The sequence below is a fragment of the Rhamphochromis sp. 'chilingali' genome (genome assembly GCF_963969265.1).
Source record: "Rhamphochromis sp. 'chilingali' genome assembly, chromosome: 20".
Classification (NCBI taxonomy): Eukaryota; Metazoa; Chordata; class Actinopteri; order Cichliformes; family Cichlidae; genus Rhamphochromis; species Rhamphochromis sp. 'chilingali'.
In genome coordinates this window covers 32,673,789-32,693,104 of record NC_137947.1, presented here as the reverse complement: position 1 = coordinate 32,693,104, position 19,316 = coordinate 32,673,789, and the positions used below count along the sequence as shown (strand labels likewise).

The following is a 19,316-nucleotide window of genomic DNA, read 5'->3' as shown; positions in this document are numbered from 1 at the left end:
TTACAGCATTGTGAATTTCAGAAATCACCACTATTTAGTGATTTTGCAGTTTGCTTGTTTGGGACTTTGCAGGGTTTTGTTTCATGTTTTAACTTACCGACACTATTGTGGACGTATCTGTGGCAAATGACCGATTCTGAATCATTTAATGGTGACAAAGTTCAAGCTTTTGTCTTTAATATTCTGTTCATGTTAAATCCTCCAGCCTATAAGTGGGTTGACCGACCTCTTTTAATGATCTTGAAAAGTATTTGATATATGAAGTTACATTTCACAGCAATCATTATAAACGTTACACAAATCGGAGACGGCTGAGCAGAAGCCGTGGTTGGTGCGATAAGTTTAGCGCACATCTGTCTTTTCTTTTTCAGGGATGTGTGTGGATATGTCTCGGTTTCTTTGGTGGCATCTGTATAACAGTTTAGGTTATTGAGATCTTGGTAAGTAATAACAGAAGATTCTGCTGGTCACATGAGAGCAGATTTTGACAGATTGCATGGTTCTGCCTCTGTTCTGTGAACACACACCAGTAAAAGCCAGTGGCCTGCCAGTTTGAGATTTCCTGCTGTTTCTTGCTGTGCTTCAGTTCATTTCATGGTGCTGTTACTGCCTTTAAGATCGCTGCACAAATATCAGCTCTTTGATGAAAGTTGTTTTTCTTTTCCTCTCACATTTGGATGCTTTGTGTTTTATTAGCTCGTTTTTAGGAATAACATCGTGTCAACAGGATTTCAATAGCTGGGGTTATGAATTGTTGATCTCTTTTTAGTTAGTGGTAGTGCTGTGATGGAGACATCATTATTTAGTTATGAATAGACAGGCTTGTATCCCTTTGGCTTAAATGAGTTTCCTTTTGTGGCATATGCTAAGCTCCTTGGTTTTGGTGGTAAGGGGAAAATGAGGGGTCACTACCTCACAACCACCTCACAGAGACACAAACTCTTAGTCATGAGACCCGAGCAATGAGAAAGCTCTCACCCAATAAGGCACCCTGTAGGGAAAGCCCTGGCCCAATAAAAAGGTTCCCTGAGGTAAGGCTAGGGGATTACCATCCCAAGGCTATGGATAGAGCTCCAGGTTTAGGGAGGGGGACATTAGCTGAGGCGTAGGGCTGCTCGGTTGCTATGGCCGGCAGTCTCCTTTAAATGGTTGCTACGAGACAGGTATCAAACATGCGAGAGTCGCACACAGTCACGGTCATGGAGGGTATTAAATGGCAACAATGAGACAGTTATTCTCTAATAATCCGTCCTGCTGAGTGCAAGTTATTCTTCAGTAATCAAGAGCTGAGGAGCAAGTGGAATGGAGCTGTGATCATAAGAGCGTGGTGCACCGAGGTAGACTGCAGGGACACACTACATCTGCTCGGAAACACAAACTTTATTTTTCAGTCGCTCATTCTGATAATTTAGCTGTCTCGCTGCCCCCACGCTCAGAGAGACACTGGAGGGACAAGGTATCAGTCCACACCTCTTAATCTCTGAATCCAGGTGTTTTTAGTCCCACAGGTATGGAAACTTAAGCACCTGCTCGTGTAGTCTGCCCTTACAAAGATTTGTGGCAGAATGCGTTACACTCACCTTCTGATATTTTATCAGAGCTTTTAACTTTCTGTCTTCAAACGCAGATTCTGTTAACCACAAAACAGAGAACATTAAAGTTACCTCAGAGAACACGAGGTTGCTGTGAAACTCTGTTTGATACCTTGACAGTAAAATCCCAGTCATTTGGCTCCATGCTGTGATGTTAGCACATTTACTCTACATGCAAAAGACTCGTGGTGCAACGGATCAAAACTCTCACGGTTTGGATCGGATCAATCTTCCGATCAGCAAAAAAGGAAAAAAGACAAAAAAATGTAACATTTACTACTTCACTTATTGAAGTATTTTTTGCCTGTTAAAAACATTCAACTCAAGACTCAATTATTAAAAAAAATTATGGTTCAATATAGGGCAGTACAGTCTTTGTATCTACCACTCAATTCAATTCAGTTTTATTTACACAGCACCAAATCACAACAACAGTCGCCTCAAGGCTCATTATATCGCACTCCGCTGCGACATAATGAGCTGTCACGGTCACGAAGCTTTCCGTTGCCCTGGAGCTCCACCCATTTGTAGCTGGGGCAACAGAAGATGCCTGGGACAGTTCAGCCACAACTTAAATCCTTTGCTGCTCAGACATGCTTGGAACGATCTTGCCACTAAAGTGGACGCGCAACGAGATATCGTAGCGTGGCTGAAGCACGTTCATCGTAGTTTAAACCCCTTGTTTTGCACAACAGAATACGGCCTCCCGTCTGCAGCTAAACACCCCAACAGCTTCTGTAATAGCTTTAGCCCGGTCGGACTGGGCAGCAAACTCCTCTGCTCCTGCACTTGGACCGCTAGCGCTGGCCATAACTATCACTTGACAGACTCACCATGCATACTTTTTTTCCTTCTTTTTTGAATCTTTGTGCGTGCCGAACCGTGGAGTGGGATCGGTTCGGATTACGGATCAACCGTGATCCGTTGCACCAATACAAAAGACCATTAGTTCAAGAGTAAGAGCCACTAACCCAGCCTCAGGTGGTCACAAGCTGGTCATCTACTTATCTGTAGGTTGGAAGCTTGGCTGTTGGGCAAGATACTGAATCCATGGTTGATCTACAATACATTAACTGCAGTGTGAATGTTAGATAGAAAAGCACATAGGCATAGGAAAAGAGGTGCTTGTATGAATGGGTGAAAGAGGTAAGTCGTATAAAGCGCTTACTCCAGTAGTGTAGAAAAGTGCTATATAAGAACCAGTCCATTTACCAGTTAGTCCCAGTGCTGGTCCCATGCCTGGATAAATGGGGAGGGTTAAATCAGGAAGGGCTTTCGGCATTTGGGGCAGGGATAGCTCAGTAGGTAAAGTGGTCGCCCCATGATCGGAAGGTCGGCGGTTCGAATCCACTTAACGGCTACCCTGAGGTACCCCTGAGCAAGGTACCGTCCCTACACACTGCTCCCCGGGCGCCTGCTTAGTGGGCTGCCCACTGCTTCACAGAGTGAATGGGTCAAATGCAGAGAAAAACAAGTAATTTCCCCATGGGGATCAATAAAGTATCCATTATTATTATTATTATTATTATTATTAAAGCTGTGCTAAATCAAAACATGATTCAGACATGATCCTGAGTGATTGCTCAGGAAATATGGGAGCAGCTGAAAGTACCAACATTCTTTCTTCTTAAACTTCCACAAAGTAATCTTTGGGTCTTGCTTCTTTTTCTTGACTTTTAGTCACCCTCCATCCAACCATCTAACACTGCCTAGCAACATTCTCCCCTGACACCACATGTTGGGTTGCAGCGTCTAAAGATAGTCCACGGCATGTTCCTCTACTGCTTTATTCCTCCCTTCTCTTCCCGTCACCTCCACTGAAGTCCATTCTCGTCACCTCTTATCTGGGCATGCTTTCTACCACTTCATCCAACTTACTCCAGAATAACTCTTTCACTTCTAACATTAAATTGACAACATTCAGTATTAGTCCGTTGATTCCCAGCTTCAAACTCAACATCCTCTTCATCTGCACAACACTTTTCATATATTCTATTCCTCTTCCTATCTTCACTATGGTAGAATAGTTTGAATTCCCTCTTATGCCCCTGTGTTTCAAATTTTTACCCTCACATATACACTCATAATCTTCTTTCTCTCTCACGGCCTCAAAACATGCGTTCTCCTCCTCTTCTTTCAACGCCTCCGTCTTCAGCCAACAGTAGCACCGTTTCCACCGGCACCATCCTGGCCAACAGCACCGGTGGCAGTCGTTGTTAACCTGGGCCACGCCCATTCCAGTACGGACGTTTTGTTGATGATCTTCATGTTTAATCTGGCAAAGATTTTATGTTGGTTCCCTTTCCCGATGCAGTCCTCTGCACTCATCCATGCTTGGGGCTGGCAGAATACTGTGGCTTGACACTCTGGCTCTTGCCTTTATTAAAGCAATGACAGATGTTGAGTGAGACGTAGCTTTTATTCGTAAATACTGAAACTGTGACTAACATGTATTAAATAACAGTTGTGTATCGCCCTATACTGTATTCATATTATTATAAAGCTCTCCAATAGCCCCTTAGAGCACCACTAGTTAAGCATTAATTTGTCTAATTATTCAACCTACTGTGCATATTAGCATAGGAATGACTCAGCAATGTCATGCTGGCGAACAAAACACAAAACCACAAAAAAATAACTTTCAGTTTCTTTTTTTCAGTTTTTAAACTCTGTTTAATTTCATATGTGGAATAAAAAAACTCAATAAATACATTTACCACTCCTGTCTTCACTAGATCGATATCCTTAGGCACTCTGGGCTCAGACTTTCGTCGTGGTGCCGGTGTGCTGGATATCAGGTTTGAGTCTCCGTTCCAGCTCTTCACCTGTGGTTATGATACCTTTATTCGACTGTGGGACCTTCGACTCTGCCCAAGGTATGCCACCATTTTCCTCTTGCCAGGTTTGGTTTTAAAGTCAGTGTTTCTCTGGAGTTTGTTTCCTTAAAAGTTGTGTTGCTGTATGAATGTAAATAAACACTGAATTCAGTGAATCATAAATTGGTTGAACTGGTTTGATTCCAGTTAGAGACACAGAGACACAAGTCAAACACGGAGTCCCGCTAGCAAAGCTTCATCTTTGATGGCGCTTCAACAATGTTAAAAATGCCAGTTCGACTGGGTCAAAGCCAAAACTGCCGTTCTTGTGTAGTAATTCTGTCCTGCCGTGGTGTGCATCTATCAGAACTGGTCCAAGGAACAAACAGTAGTGAACCAGCAACAGGGTCATTGACCCATCCATCCATCCATCCATCTTCATCCGCTTTATCCGGGGCCGGGTCGCGGGGGCAGCAGCCTAAGCAAAGAGGCCCAGACCTCCCTCTCCCCAGCCACCTCCTCCAGCTTATCTGGGGGAACACCAAGGCGTTCCCAGGCCAGCCGAGAAATATAATCTCTCCAGCGTGTCCTGGGTCTGCCCCGGGGCCTCCTCCCGGTGGGACATGCCTGGAACACCTCACCCAGGAGGCGCCCAGGGGGCATCCTTGTCAGATGCCCGAACCACCTCAGCTGGCTCCTTTCGATGTGGAGCAGCAGCTGCTCTACTCTGAGCCCCTCCCGGATGGCCGAACTTCTCACCCTATCTCTAAGGGAAAGGCCAGCCACCCTTCGGAGGAAGCTCATTTCTGCCGCTTGTATCCGCGATCTCGTTCTTTCGGTCACTACCCACAGCTCGTGGCCATAGGTGAGGGTAGGGACGTAGATCGACCGGTAAATTGAGAGCTTCGCTTTTACACTCAGCTCCCTCTTCACCACGACGGACCGGTGCAGCATCCGCATTACTGCAGCTGCAGCCCCAATCCATCTGTCGATCTCCGGCTCCCTTCTCCCATCACTCGCGAACAAGACCCCGAGATACTTGAACTCCTCCACTTGGGGCAGGAACTCATCCCCGACCCGGAGTGGGCACTCCACCCTTTTCCGGCTGAGAACCATGGCCTCAGATTTGGAGGTGCTGATCCTCATTCCCGCTGCTTCAGACTCTGCTGTGAACCGTTCCAGTGCGAGCTGGAGGCCCTCACCCGATGAAGCCAACAGAACCACATCATCTGCAAAAATCAGAGATGAGATTCTGAGGCCACCAAAGCGAAAGCCCTCCGCCACTTGGCTGCGCCTAGAAATCCTGTCCATAAAAATTATGAACAGAACCGGAGACAAAGGCGGAGCCCATCACCCACCGGGAACGAGTCCGACTTATTGCCGGCAATGCGAACCAAGCTCTTGCAACGGTTATATAGGGATCGAATGGCCCGTAGCAATGGGCCAGACACCCCATATTCCCGCAACACCTCCCACAGGACACCCCGAGGGACACGGTCGAATGCCTTCTCCAAGTCCACAAAACACATGTAGACTGGTTGGGCAAACTCCCATGCACCCTCAAGTATCCTGGAGAGGATAAAGAGCTGGTCCAGTGTTCCGCGACCAGGACAAAAACCGCATTGTTCCTCCTGTATCCGAGGTTCGACTAGCGGACGAACTCTCCTTTCCAGCACCCTGGCATAGACTTTCCCAGGGAGGCTGAGGAGTGTGACCCCCCTGTAGTTGGAACACACCCTCCGGTCCCCCTTCTTAAAGATGGGGACCACCACCCCGGTCTGCCAGTCCACAGGTACTGCCCCTGATCTCCACGCAACATTGCAGAGGCGTGTCAACCAGGACAGCCCTACAACGTCCAGAGCCTTCAGGAACTCGGGGCGGACCTCATCAACACCAGGGGCTCTGCCACCAAGGAGTTGTTTAACTGCCTCAGTGACCTCGCCCCCGGAAATTGGCGGGTCATTCCCCTCATCCCCAGACTCTGCTTCCTCCTCGGAAGACGTGTCAGTGGGATTGAGGAGGTCCTCGAAGTATTCCTTCCACCGCCTGACAATTTTCTCAGTCGACGTCAGCAGCGCTCCACCAGCACTATACACAGTGCAGGTAGAGCACCGCTTTCCCCTCCTGAGACGTCTGACGGTTTGCCAGAATCTCTTCGAGGCATTGACCACCAAGGCATATTGATGCATATGGGGACCAAAGATTGGCCCTTGTCATCTGATCTAACGGACAAGCTCCTGAAGCTCAAATTGCAGAAAAAGTTCAAGCTGGTTTTGAATGGAACGCGTCAGAATACACAGTGCAGTACAGTTTGTTGTGTATGGACTGCATAACTACAGATTACAGGGTGCACATGCTGACCCCTCTTCACCGTCAAAAGCACCAACAATGGGCATGTGAGCATCAAAACTGCAGCAATGGAAGAAGATGACGTAGTCTGAGGAATCACATTTTCTTTTATGTCACGTGGATGGCCGGGTACATGTGTGTGAGACTTTCCTGGGGATCACCTGGAATCAGGATGCCCTTTGAGAAGAGAGCAACTGTGCTAAGGCAGAGTGATGCTTTGGGCTTCTGTTGGGAAACCTTAGGTCCTGCTTGACTCGTACAAGCAAGCAGTCGTGCAGATGATGCACACAGTTTCATTGAAACAGTTATCTTTTATGGCTTTCATCAGGACATTTCATCTTGCCGTAACGTAAAACTGTTTCAGGATCAGTTTGAAGAGTACAATAAGGTTTGGGTGTTGACTTGGCCTTCAAATTCCCAAGATCTCAATCCCCTCAACGATCTGTGGGATATGCTGGGGAAACTATTTTGATTCATGGAGGCCCCATCTCACAACTTACAGGAATTATTGCTAACATCTTGCAAGATACTACAGCACTGCTACTGACGTCTAGTGGAGTCCAATCCCCGATGGGTCAATGCTGTTTTGACTGGAAAAGGGGGCTCAACACAATATCAGGCAGGTGGTCATAATGTAAGCCTGATTCATGCATATTGTAGATGATGAAATATTCAAAGTTTTTGCAATTGACAAACAAATTTGACAAACCTCTGCCTATCTTTACTTTTGAGAAAAGCTGGCTCATATAGACGGTCTTTTTTATACCCAGTCATGTTACCAAAACGAAACCTAATTCAGCTGCAAATTGTTCTTCTTGGTGTTTTGTTTCTGTTGTTTTTTTTTGCTCCGAGTCTGCCAGGGCTCCGAGTCTGCCAGGGCTCCGAGTCTGCCAGGGCTCTGAGTCTGCCAGGGCTCTGAGTCTGCCAGGGCTCTGAGTCTGCCAGGGCTCTGAGTCTGCCTGGGCTCCGAGTCTGCCTGGGCTCTGAGTCTGCATGGCTCCTTCCACACTCCAAAGACATGAATGATGCTGTAGATGTGAGTGTGATGGTTGTCAGTCTCTACGTGTTAGCCCTGAGATACACTGGCGACCTGTCCAGAATGTACTCTGCCTCTATGACAGCAGGCTCCACCCCACCCCACCCCCTCCTCCCACAACCTTGAAGTGGATAAGCAGAAGAAAACAGGTTCTTGCAGTATGTGCATTACAAACTGCCATCAAAGTTGGAATGCTTGCATGAAGTTGGCACAATTTCTTTGAAGCAGGGGATGCTCTTACAGAAAGGCAAACACGCCTCACACCAATTCTCTCCGATCAGTGTAAAGTCACAGAACAGCGCTTCGTCCAGAGTGTGTCCTCATAAATCACGAGATACAAGCTGCTGGCCTCTCAGCTTCCTCAGCTGCAGTCATTGTCAATGGGAGATGAACATGCCCTCAGAGACAGACCAGACTTTGCTACGAGATGAAATAAGCGCAGGTTTCAGCGACAATAGACGACTGTGGCCACAAGATGGCAGTAGTGTAAAAGCTGGATGCACACATTGACATGCGAGGGGCTTTATGACAGCGCTGTCTTAGATGAAAAGAGAGAGATAACTTAATTTGGAACATTTTATATCAATTTTTAGCTTTTAAAAGGCAAACACTGCTTGCCTTGCTTGTCCTGACAGAACACCATTATTCTATGACCAGTGCAGGCAGCTAACCAGCAATTCTCTATATAACGACATTATTTTGGATCAAAAGGGTTACAAGGAGTTTCAGTCTCTGTTTCTCAGGGATCAGTCAAGTAAGACAAATCTGATCTGATTGGCTGATCTCTCTAGGGACTATGAAAGGAGTTGGGTTTGGAGAATGGCTGGCACAGGAGGGGGTCCCTCTTTAGATATCAATAATTCATATGCACAAACCTAACAAGACTTAAAAGACTTCTGTGACCATGCTGAAGCTGCACTTTGTCAGAGGTTCAGCAGAAAATGCACTGTGATCACTCAAGAAATAAAACAAAAGAACAAAACTAATACACATTTTACATGATGCCATGGTGCTTATACGGTCCAGTGTGGAATCAGTACCCTCAGTTACTAACAGTGCATACACTCACACGTCTGCATAAATCATGCTGACCATGTGTGCCAACAAATGAAGGTCTGGTCGTTTTAAGAAAATTTACAATAACTATAATCATTATTATCACTCCTAATGTCAGTCCAAAGCCGGGGTGAACAGGGAGGTTTGGAGTGACCTACAGACTCCAGACTTGGCCATATTAATATTATGTACCACGGTTCTTATGTAGGGCTTTTCTGTTCTATCTGAGCACTCAAAGCACATGCACAACATGCCTCATTCATAGAAGCATCCTATGCATTGGTGTTTGTATCTAACATTCATATACATTCACACTCCGATGGATGCCTTTGGGAATAACTTGGAGTTATCTTGCCCAAGAATATTTGGCATACAGACTGGAGCAGCCAAGGATTGAACCACCAACCTTCCGATTAGTAGATGACCTGCTTTACCTCTTCTCCTATGCTCCAGCCACCCCTACATCATATTGGTTTATGGACCATGACTAGTAAGGGAGGGAGCTGGTTGATATGAGGAGAGAAGTAACATTGTGTGTGCCCAAGACCAGGTTGAGCAGACCTGGAAGAGCATGTGTTGTGTAGATGAAGGGAGTGTTAAACAGGATCATTCATTTGAATCTGAAAGTCAAAGTTGTGATGTTGAAGGTTGTCAGTGTTGGATGTCAGAAAAGAAAGAAACTGCAGTGAGCTGGTTCAAGTTGGTTCAAGTGGTAGAGAGTGAGTGGTGAATGGAGCAGACGTTAATAGTCAAGTAGGTGAAGAGGAGGTATTGGGTAGGAATGGTGTTAAGGAGAGAGACACAGAAGGACAGATGGTGTGGATTTTGCAAACAGGATGAATATTGCTGGGATGAAGACATTTAAAATACAGGAAGTCCCCTCTGAAGGTCTCCTAGAAGATGTGAATGCAGCATTACGGACAATCCTCAGTCACCTCCTCTACGTGGATGACATCAAGCTGTGTGCCAGGAGTGAACGAGACATCGATTCACTGATCCACACCACCAGGATCTACAGCAAGGAATGCCATTGGATTGGAGAAGTGTAGTCGGATTGTAACGAAGAAAGGGAAGGTAGTCAGAACCGAGGGGACCGAGCTACCAGAAGGCAACATTGCAGATATCGAAGACATCTACAAGTACCTGGGAATCCCCGTATTCGGTATCCGTAGCCAGTCTTGACAATAATCTCATTGAGGGGGTTCATGCCTATGCTTGATGGTCCCCATAACCACTTAAGGGCAACCTAGAATAGACACAGTATCAATAAGTAAAGTTGCTGTGAGGAAATTTGACAAGCAAGACATGTAAAATAAAAAAAGAGCCTGTTTTTTACTCATTTGACAAGAATTCCAATCACCTCAAATTTATCTTTATAATTATTCACCTGAAGATCATAAACTTTCAGGATACTTCACAGTGCCTCCGATATCTTCCTAGTGTGTGCTGCCTTCTGTCTGTATGGGGTCACAAGTCGTGGTCGTGTCTGTCAAGTGCAGCGTAGAACTGGTTCCATAGGTTGATGTTTGTGCCTCGCTAGAACTCCACACTTCATTGAGAAATCGTATTTTTTAAAGAGGAATTTCCCCATTTGTGTGCAGTCTACTTTTCTATTGTCCTATTAACATTTTTAAGAATGGGTGCTGAACCTTTGCAGCACTACCTGTATCTCAAAGCTGAAATCTATTTTTCAGCCTTCATTTATTCCAGTGGGTTCCATCAACCTTTTCAACATAGTTCAGTGTGATAAGGATGTGTCGTGATTAAAAAAGACAATTTTCTTCCAACCTACAAATTGTAGGTTACAAATATTTAATTGGGCTCACGGAGAGGAGCCCAAAGTGCACCAACCTGGAAAAACGGTCAATTATGGTAAGGATGGTTGTGTTACCTGATGAAGGCGGGAGGCCAGTGACAAAGTCCAAGGCAATGTGAGACCACGGCCTCTTTGGAGTAGGCAGAGGTCGAATCAGGCCAGCGGGACGAGTATTTGGCACCTTGTTTTGTGCGCAAACCAAGCAGGTCGTCACATATTCATGTGTGTCTCTCACTAAAGAAGGCCAACAAAACAGATGCTGAAGAAACTGACGTGTGATTCTGACCTGGGTGAGAAGCGTCCACTTCCACCATGAAGAGTTTGTTGAGGTCCCCTTGAACCAGGATAGAAGTGGAGAAGAACAGCTTCTTAATCTGGTCGAAAGCCTGTTGAGCAGAGGGAGACCACTGAAACGACACTTCAGTGGTCAAGTTGTGTGAGGGATGTTACCACTGTGTCGAAGTCCCTGATAAACCGCCTGTAAAAGTTTGTGAATCTCTCAACATCTGCAACTACAGTGGGATGCAAAAGTTTGGGCAGCCTTGTTGATAGTCATTATTTTCCTGTATAAATTGTTGGTTGTTACAATAAAAAATGTCAGTTAAATATATCATACAGGAGACACACACAGTGATATTTGAGAAGTGAAATGAAGTTCATTGGATTTACAGGAAGTGTGCAAGAATTGTTTAAACAAAATCAGGCAGGTGCATAAATCTGTTGTCATTTTAATGATTCCAAAACCTTCAGAACTAATTGTTGGAACTCAAATTGGCTCGGTAAGCTCAGTGACCCCTGACCTACATACACAGGTGAATCCAATAATGAGAAAGAGTATTTAAGGGGGTCAATTGTAAGTCTCCCTCCTCTTTTAATTTTATCTGAAGAATTGGGGGTCTCAAAACAACTCTCAGATGACCTGAAGACAAAGATTGTTCACCATCATGGTGGGAAGGACACAGAAAGCTGTCTCAGAGATTAAAGCCGTTTGTTGTCACAGTTAGGAACATATTGAGACAATGGAAGACCACAGGCTCAGTTCAAGTTAAGGCTTGAAGTGTCAGACCGAAAAAAATCTCGGATAGACAGAAGCGACGGTGAGAACAGTCAGAGTCGACCCACAGACCAGCACCAAAGACCTACAACATCATGTTGCAGCAGATGGAGTCGCTGTGCGTCGTTCAACCTTTCGGTTCACTTTACACAAGGAGTTGCTGCATGTGAGAGTGATGCAGAAGCCTTTGCTCCGCCCACAGCACAAACAGAGCCGCTAAAGCACATTTGGACAAGCCAGCTTCATTCTGGAATAAGCTGCTGTGGACTGATGAAACTAAAATTGAGTTATTTGGGCATAACAAGGAGCGTAATGCATGGAGGAAAAAGAACACAGCAGTCCAAGAAACACACCTGCTGCCTCCAGTTATATATGGTGGTGGTTCCATCACGCTGTGGGGCTGTGTGGCCAGTGCAGGGACTGGGAATCCTGTCAAAGTTGAGGGACACATGGATTCCACTCAGTATCAGCAGACTCTGGAGAATCAGTGACAAAGCTGAAGCTGCGCCGGGGCTGGATCTTTCAACAAGACAACGACCCGAAACACTGCTGAAAATCCACTAAAGCTTTCATGCAGAGGAACAAGTACAACGTTCTGGAACGTTCATCTCAGTCCAGACCTGAATATTATTGAACATCTGTGCTGTGAGTTAAAGAGAGCTGTTGATGCTCGGAAGCCATCAAACCTGAAGGAACGAGAGATGTTTTGTAGAGGAAGGATCCAAAATGCCTTCAACCACAATCCAGACTCTCATTGGAACCGACAGGTAGCGTTTAGAGGCTGTCATTTCTGCAGAAGGCGGATCTACTAAATATTGATTTCATTTCTTTGTGGTGCCCAAATTTATGCACCTGCCTGATTTTGTTTAAATAATCATTGCACACTTTCTGTAAATCCAATAAACTTCATTTCACTTCTCAAATATCACTGTGTGTGTCTCCTATATGATATATTTAACTGACAATTTTTATTGTAACAACCAACAATTTATACAGGAAAATAATGACTATTAACAAGGTTGCCCAAACTTTTGCATCCCACTGTATTTCTGATTCTTCGGCTTGGGCCACTTCAAGCCAAAGCTGCCCCTTTTCCACTATGAAACCCTGGAAGGACACTGTTTACACGTGTAATTCACATTTTTGGTGGGAAACCTCGTCAAAAACAGCAACAATTTAGCCAAAAAGTCATTACATGTGATTTCAGGGTGCGTTCTCAGTACCACTTGTGCCCACTTCAGCATTCGCCCCGCTTCCATGACAAACTCCGATCCCAACTCCTGGTGAAGAAACACACATTTGTCAACTAGGCAATCCAAACACACGCAAAGTTTTCATAAGCTATCAACCGCTGTGCTGACGAGTAAACTCAACGATGCAGCGTCGACTGAAGCTCAGCCGCACAATTAAGTAGGGAGGCTGCTGACGATGACAATCAGCTGCAGCTTGCGAAGGACGATGAGCAGCAGGTGTGGCCGACTTCAGCACAGGAACACTTCCAGGTCAGATGACACGTGAAACCGGACTTTTGGAAACACACACACATCATCACACAGAAACACGCCTTGAGGCGACTGGTGTTGTGATTTGGCGCTATATAAATAAAATTGAATTGAATTGAAACACACAAACAGGAAAATAGGAGACTGGGAGAGGAGGCGAGACAAAAACACAACACACGGAAACAACGGCCAGGTCGACCGGTGAGGACTGGCAGACTGTGACAAAACTTAATACAGTCCTGATCAAAAGTTTAAGACTGCTTGAAAAATTGCAAAAAATCATATTTTGCATGGTTGAATCTTCACAAGTTTCCAACTCGAGCTTCAACATGTAAAAAAGAAGAAACGGGACCAAACGTCATTTTGAGCATGCAGTTTATTGAAAACCATGCTTCAGCTGAAACAGGCTGTAGTACCTGTAGATAATATTAGCAGCTGGTGATGGAGCCATTGTGACCAAATCATTTCCTTTGGGGTTAATAAAGTCTTTCTGATTGTGGTTTCCATTGTTTATGTGTCTCACTTTCAGAGTCTAGCAGGTCAGCTCCCCGTAGAGGTTAGCTCTGTGTGTGTGCATGCACACTTCCTTACACCAATGTCTGTCCCGGTGTCGCTCCATCACTTATTGATGAGGCTGCACTAATGGAGGATTGATGTCTATTGACAGAAAAATCGTATCCCCACAGCATGTAAGAATCACTCTGCTGCTTAACAACCCAAGAACACACCTTTGACACACTTGTGTGTCCAATTGTGTTTACATCACGTGTGAGGACATTATCCCGACTTGCATTCTTAATTTCAGGATATTAAATTACGAATTTAATGTTGACAAATTCACCATAACCACAAATTCATGTTTATTATATCCTGGCATTAAATATATGAGCTGTGCTAACAGGTCTATGTCTGTGTAACTTGAGAAATACACTTGAACACATGAATTTAATGGAAATGGAAAGAAACAATTAGTTCCACAAGGACTGTGATGTGCCATAAATTTTAGACGCCCACCATGTTCGACTGTGTTGTTTAACTTCATCCTAAGTTGTCAGATGTTGGCAAAGATGAAGAAGGGAAGACTATGACTCGAACCGTGTCACGCTTGCTCACTGCGACGTTATTGTAGTTAAATGATTGTTTTTGGATAACGAACAAGTTGGGACAAAGCCCAAACAACAGTTTTGACGTGAGGTTGTTAAGATATGGTCCTAAGTGTTAGTCTGCTGCATAATCACTGAATTTTATTGGCTGGCTCATCATAGGGTGCTTTGAAGTTGGCTTAGTACAAGAAATCCAACAGTATATCATTTTTGAAAAATGGTACATATGATTTAAACGCTGTGGGCACTAACACCTCAGTAAGCTTGTCGAAAGGTTTGACATGTTTTTGCCATATTTTGGGACAAGCAGAGAATCTGACATGAAGAGTAAACTACAATTATGCTTTTATAAATCCAGCTTACAAACATATATTTACAAGTCATACAAATTATTATATTTACAAATTTAATAATAATAATCTTTCTTTCATATCAGCATGCATTAAGTCATCCTTTCTTACAGGAAGTGTGCAATGGAGTGGGAGGAGCCTCATGATAGCGCGCTGTACTGCATCCAGACAGATGGAAACCACATGATAGCCAGCGGTTCCTCATATTACGGTGTTGTACGTCTTTGGGACAAACGGCAGACTGAATGTCTGCAGGTAAGGACAGAAACAGGACTGAACTGAAATATACCAAACACAGCGTCTGACACGCCTAAAAGAACACAAAACTATTCATCCCAAAAGTTGGGCAATTATATGTTACAGCAACCAACAAAGTTTAAAGAAAAGTGAGTTTTTTGTTCAATAAATCTAAATATTATACAATAAAAAGGTTCAAATTCATGTAGGTGTAGCGCTATGTGATGCCAGTGGCACAGAAAGTTTTCAGCTGCGTGTCCAATATGTGCTGGAGGAGGTGGTGGTGAGGATCCATTAATTCTACACAGTCATGTGGAGGACCTCTTTGTCAGATGATTGAGGAATTATCTAACAAATGCATCTCAATCCTCAGGCCACAGAAAAACCTCCACACAGCAACATGTCCAGGATCTGATGTGATGGATTATAAATGTCGTGGCACTCGATGCTGTTCCTTACATCTGGAGTTTTGTCTTTTCTGCAGTTTTTCCAGTTGAGCTCGGACCCTGTGAGCAGCCCGGTGTACTGCCTGAGGTTCAACAGCTCCCACCTGTATGCAGCCTTGGCCACTGCTGTGCATTCGCTGGACTTCAGACAGAATGGCACCCAGATTAGATGATACACACAGACGCTGCTTGTAGTTTCATCATTTCCATAAATATAATATCTATTTTCTGACTATTACAAATGTGTAATAAAATAAGATCAAATGAAAGAGCACATGACTCTATTCTTTTAACACTGGTGTCAAATCGGTCAGTTAGGCAAAGTGCTGTGCTGCGAGTGAGTGGTGTAGAGGGTGGTTAGGATTACTCACCATGAAGAACAAGTGACTTCAGTGTTCACTGACTTCCTCCAAGTTTCTGGTTTGCAGCCAATCACAGAGCCAGTGTTCCTAATCATGTATTCAGCCTGTTGGTGTCACCACGTAACAAAGGATGTAATCAGGAGGTAGAGCAGGTCACCTAGTTTCATGTTTTATTGTCATGTACAGATAAACCGTGCATCCACATTCATCCATAATTAAATTCTTTGGCCCGTGCTCCTCAGCTTTACATGAGCATGTAGAGAGTGTGCAGTTATATTAAGAGGAAAATAACAGAATTTAGCTGTAGAATAATAATAATAATAATAATAATAATAATAATGAAAAGGAGAGAAATAAAGTATTAAACATTAGAGAATTGAAGACGAGTTGGTATTTACAAGTTTGTGCAACGAGCATTTAAGTGGCATTTGTTGAAGTGACAGTGTGCAGAGTCCTGTAACTGTAGTGAGTGTGTAGCGGTGTGTATGGGATGTCAGCAGTTCAAAGGTCTGATGGCTTGTGGGTAAAAACTGTCCCTGTGTCTGGTAGTGCAGGTCTGGATGCTCCTGAACCGCCTGCTGGACGGCAGGAGTGAGAAAAGTCTGTGGCTGGGATCAGAGAGGATCCGCTGCGTCTTCCTCATGCGGCGCTGTCTGTAGAGATGCTGCATGGCTGCCAGTTCAGTCCTGGTGATGCGCTGATCTCAACTCCCTCTGCAGAGCTTTGCAGTCCAGAGCGTTACAGCTGCCGTACCAGGTGGTGATGCAGCCAGTCAGAATACTTTCAATGGTGCATTGATAGAAGTTTGTAAGTATTCTGGGGTTCATGCTGAATCTTCTCAGGCGCCGCAGGAAGAAGAATCTGAAGCGCCTGACTCTCTCCACCTCTGCTCCTTCGAAGTGGATGGGGGTGTGGCCTCCTCCTGTAATCCACACAGAGCTCCTTGGTTTTGCTGACGTTGAGCAGCAGGTTGTTGTCGCGGCACCGTGATGTCAGGGCTTTCACCTCTGCCCTGTATGCCGTCTCATCTCCATCAGAAATGCAGCCGATGATGGCGGTGTCATCTGCAAATTTGATGATGGTGTTAGAGCTGTGTGTTGCTGTACAGTCGTGGGTGAATAGGGTGTACAGCAGGGGGCTGAGCACACATCCCTGGGGGGGCACCTGTGCTGAGTGGAAGTGTGGATGAGGTGATGTCTGTCAGGACGTTCAGGATCCAGCTGCACAGGGAGGAGCCAATGTTCAGGTCACGGAGTTTCATGGCGAGTCTGGATGGTATGATGGTGTTGAAGGCGGAGCTAGTCTATGAACAGCATCGGCACATATGTGTTTTTCAGGTCCATAGATTAGATTCTACATTAGATTTATAAATATTTCAAAATTTAAGAAAGTTGGTTATTGTTATCTTTAGCCCTCATTTTCACTATAATACATATCAGTGCTCAGATTACGATTCAATTCAGTTTTATTTATATTGTCCCAAATCACAACAACAGTCGCCTCAAGGCGCTTTATATTGTACTGTACAATAATACAAAGAAACCAGAGAAAATCCCAACAATCATATGACCCAGTGCTTTGGGGACAGTGGGAAGGAAAATCTTCATTTTAACAGGAAGAAACCTCCAACAGGACCAGGCTCAGGGAGGGGCGGGGCCATCAGCCGCAACCAGTTTGGGGTAATAGAAGGAAGACAGGATAAAGACATGCTGTGGAAGAGAGCCAGAGATTAATAATTAACCATTAAATGCAGAGTGCTATATAAATACATAGTGAGGGAAAAAAGTGACTTAAGAAGAAACCCCCAGTGCATCATGGGAATCCCCGGCAGCCTACGTCTATTGCAGCATAACTAAGGGAGGATTCAGGGTCACCTGGTCCAGCCCTAACTATATGCTTTAGCAAAAAGGAAAGTTTGAAGCCTAATCTTGAAAGTAGAGATAGTGTCTGTCTCCTGAATCCAAACTGGAAGCTGGTTCCACAGAAGAGGGGCCTGAAAACTGAAGGCTCTGCCTCCCATTCTACTTTTAAATACTCTAGGAACAACAAGTAGGCCTGCAGAGCGAGAGCGAAGTGCTCTAATAGGGTGATATGGTACTACAAGGTCATTAAGACAAGATGGGGCCTGATTATTTAAGACCTTGTATGTGAGGAGCAGGATTTTGAATTCTGGATTTAACAGGAAGCCAAAACAGGAGAAATCTGCTCTCTCTTTCTAGTCCCTGTCAGGACTCTTGCTGCAGCATTTTGGATCAGCTGAAGGCTTTTCAGCGAGTTTTTAGGACTTCCTGATAATAATGAATTACAGTCGTCCAGCCTGGAAGTAATAAATGCATGAACTAGTTTTTCAGCGTCACTCTGAGACAGGATATTTCTAACTTTAGAGATGTTGCACAAATGGAAGAACGCAGTCTTACATATTTGTTTAATATGTGCGTTGAAGGACATGTCCTGGTCAAACATGACTCCAAGGTTCCTCACAGTGTTACTGGATGGCATTACCTTGGCCTCCAGTAACGCTGTGAGGAACCTTGGAGTAAGCTTTTGAACCCTGTGGAACTCCATAATTAACCTCAGTGTGTGAAGAGGACTCTCCATTTACATGCACAAATTGGAGTCTATTAGATAGATATGATACAAACCACTGCAGCACAGCACCTGTAATACCTACAGCATGTTCTAATCGAGTCAGGTACTTCTGATTAGAGACCTTAGTTTTCACAGGAGCTACAGTATCCAGAGTCGTACGTAGTGAGGAGGTGAAATTATTAACAAGATGATCGACCTCTGTTGGAGCAGCGTTCAGATAGCTGCTCTGCTCTATGTTGGTACAGGGCATTGAAGATGATAACAGTGGGTGGATTATATTCTTAAACTTAGTTACAGCGCTTTCAGAAAGACATCTACTGTGATAAAGTCTACTCTCCACTGCTGTGTAATCAATTATTGTAAATGTAAATGTTATCAGGAAATGATCAGACAGGAGAGGGTTTTCAGGAAACACTGTTAAATGTTCAGTTTCTATGCCATATGTTAAAACAAGATCTAGAGTGTGATTAAAGTGGTGGGTGGGTTCTTTTACATTTTGACAGAAACCAATTGAGTCTAATAACAGATTAAATGCCATGTTGAGGCTGTCATTTTTAGCATCCATCCATCTAGAGCTGATCACGAAAATAGATAAAGAGTCTGAAAAATCAGAAACTCGGGGTGAGGCCTGGGTGAATGATAGACGACAACAAATAAAACTTATTTTTAAGTTTTCAAGTTATGTGGATGCTAATGACCAAAAACATGTGAAGATAATATAAAATAGTAAAAGCAAACCAAACCAAACTACCTTGTTGGACATAGAAAGCATGCCTGAGCCTGCCAGTAAATTCCTTATCCATTAGCTTGAGACATGTGCAGACAAATGCTCAACACATACAATCATGTGCAAACACTGTCTCTGGAGACTAAGTCCAAAGAAGGAAACACAGCTCGTCCTTTGCTCCCAACAACATGAAATAGCAGCTTGGATCCAGACGCTGAAGGGATTAAAGTCTGTGGCATCACTGGAGGAATGCAGTGTTTTATCTCCTAAGTCCACTTTGT

General features: G+C 44.4%; 1 protein-coding gene across 2 annotated transcripts in view; it reads left to right on the top strand.

Annotated features, from left to right (window-relative positions):
• Positions 1 to 15,628, top strand: part of fbxw4 (F-box and WD repeat domain containing 4) — a 42,563-nt gene extending 26,935 nt beyond the window's left edge. For both annotated transcript variants that reach the window (XM_080868367.1, XM_080868366.1), the window contains exons 7-9: positions 4,328 to 4,468; positions 14,788 to 14,929; positions 15,396 to 15,628. In XM_080868367.1, coding sequence (XP_080724493.1) covers positions 4,328 to 4,468; positions 14,788 to 14,929; positions 15,396 to 15,530 — 418 coding nt within the window. In that variant the 3' untranslated portion in view covers positions 15,531 to 15,628. The remainder of the gene's footprint in view (positions 1 to 4,327; positions 4,469 to 14,787; positions 14,930 to 15,395) is intronic.
• The last annotated feature ends 3,688 nt before the right edge of the window (positions 15,629 to 19,316 follow it).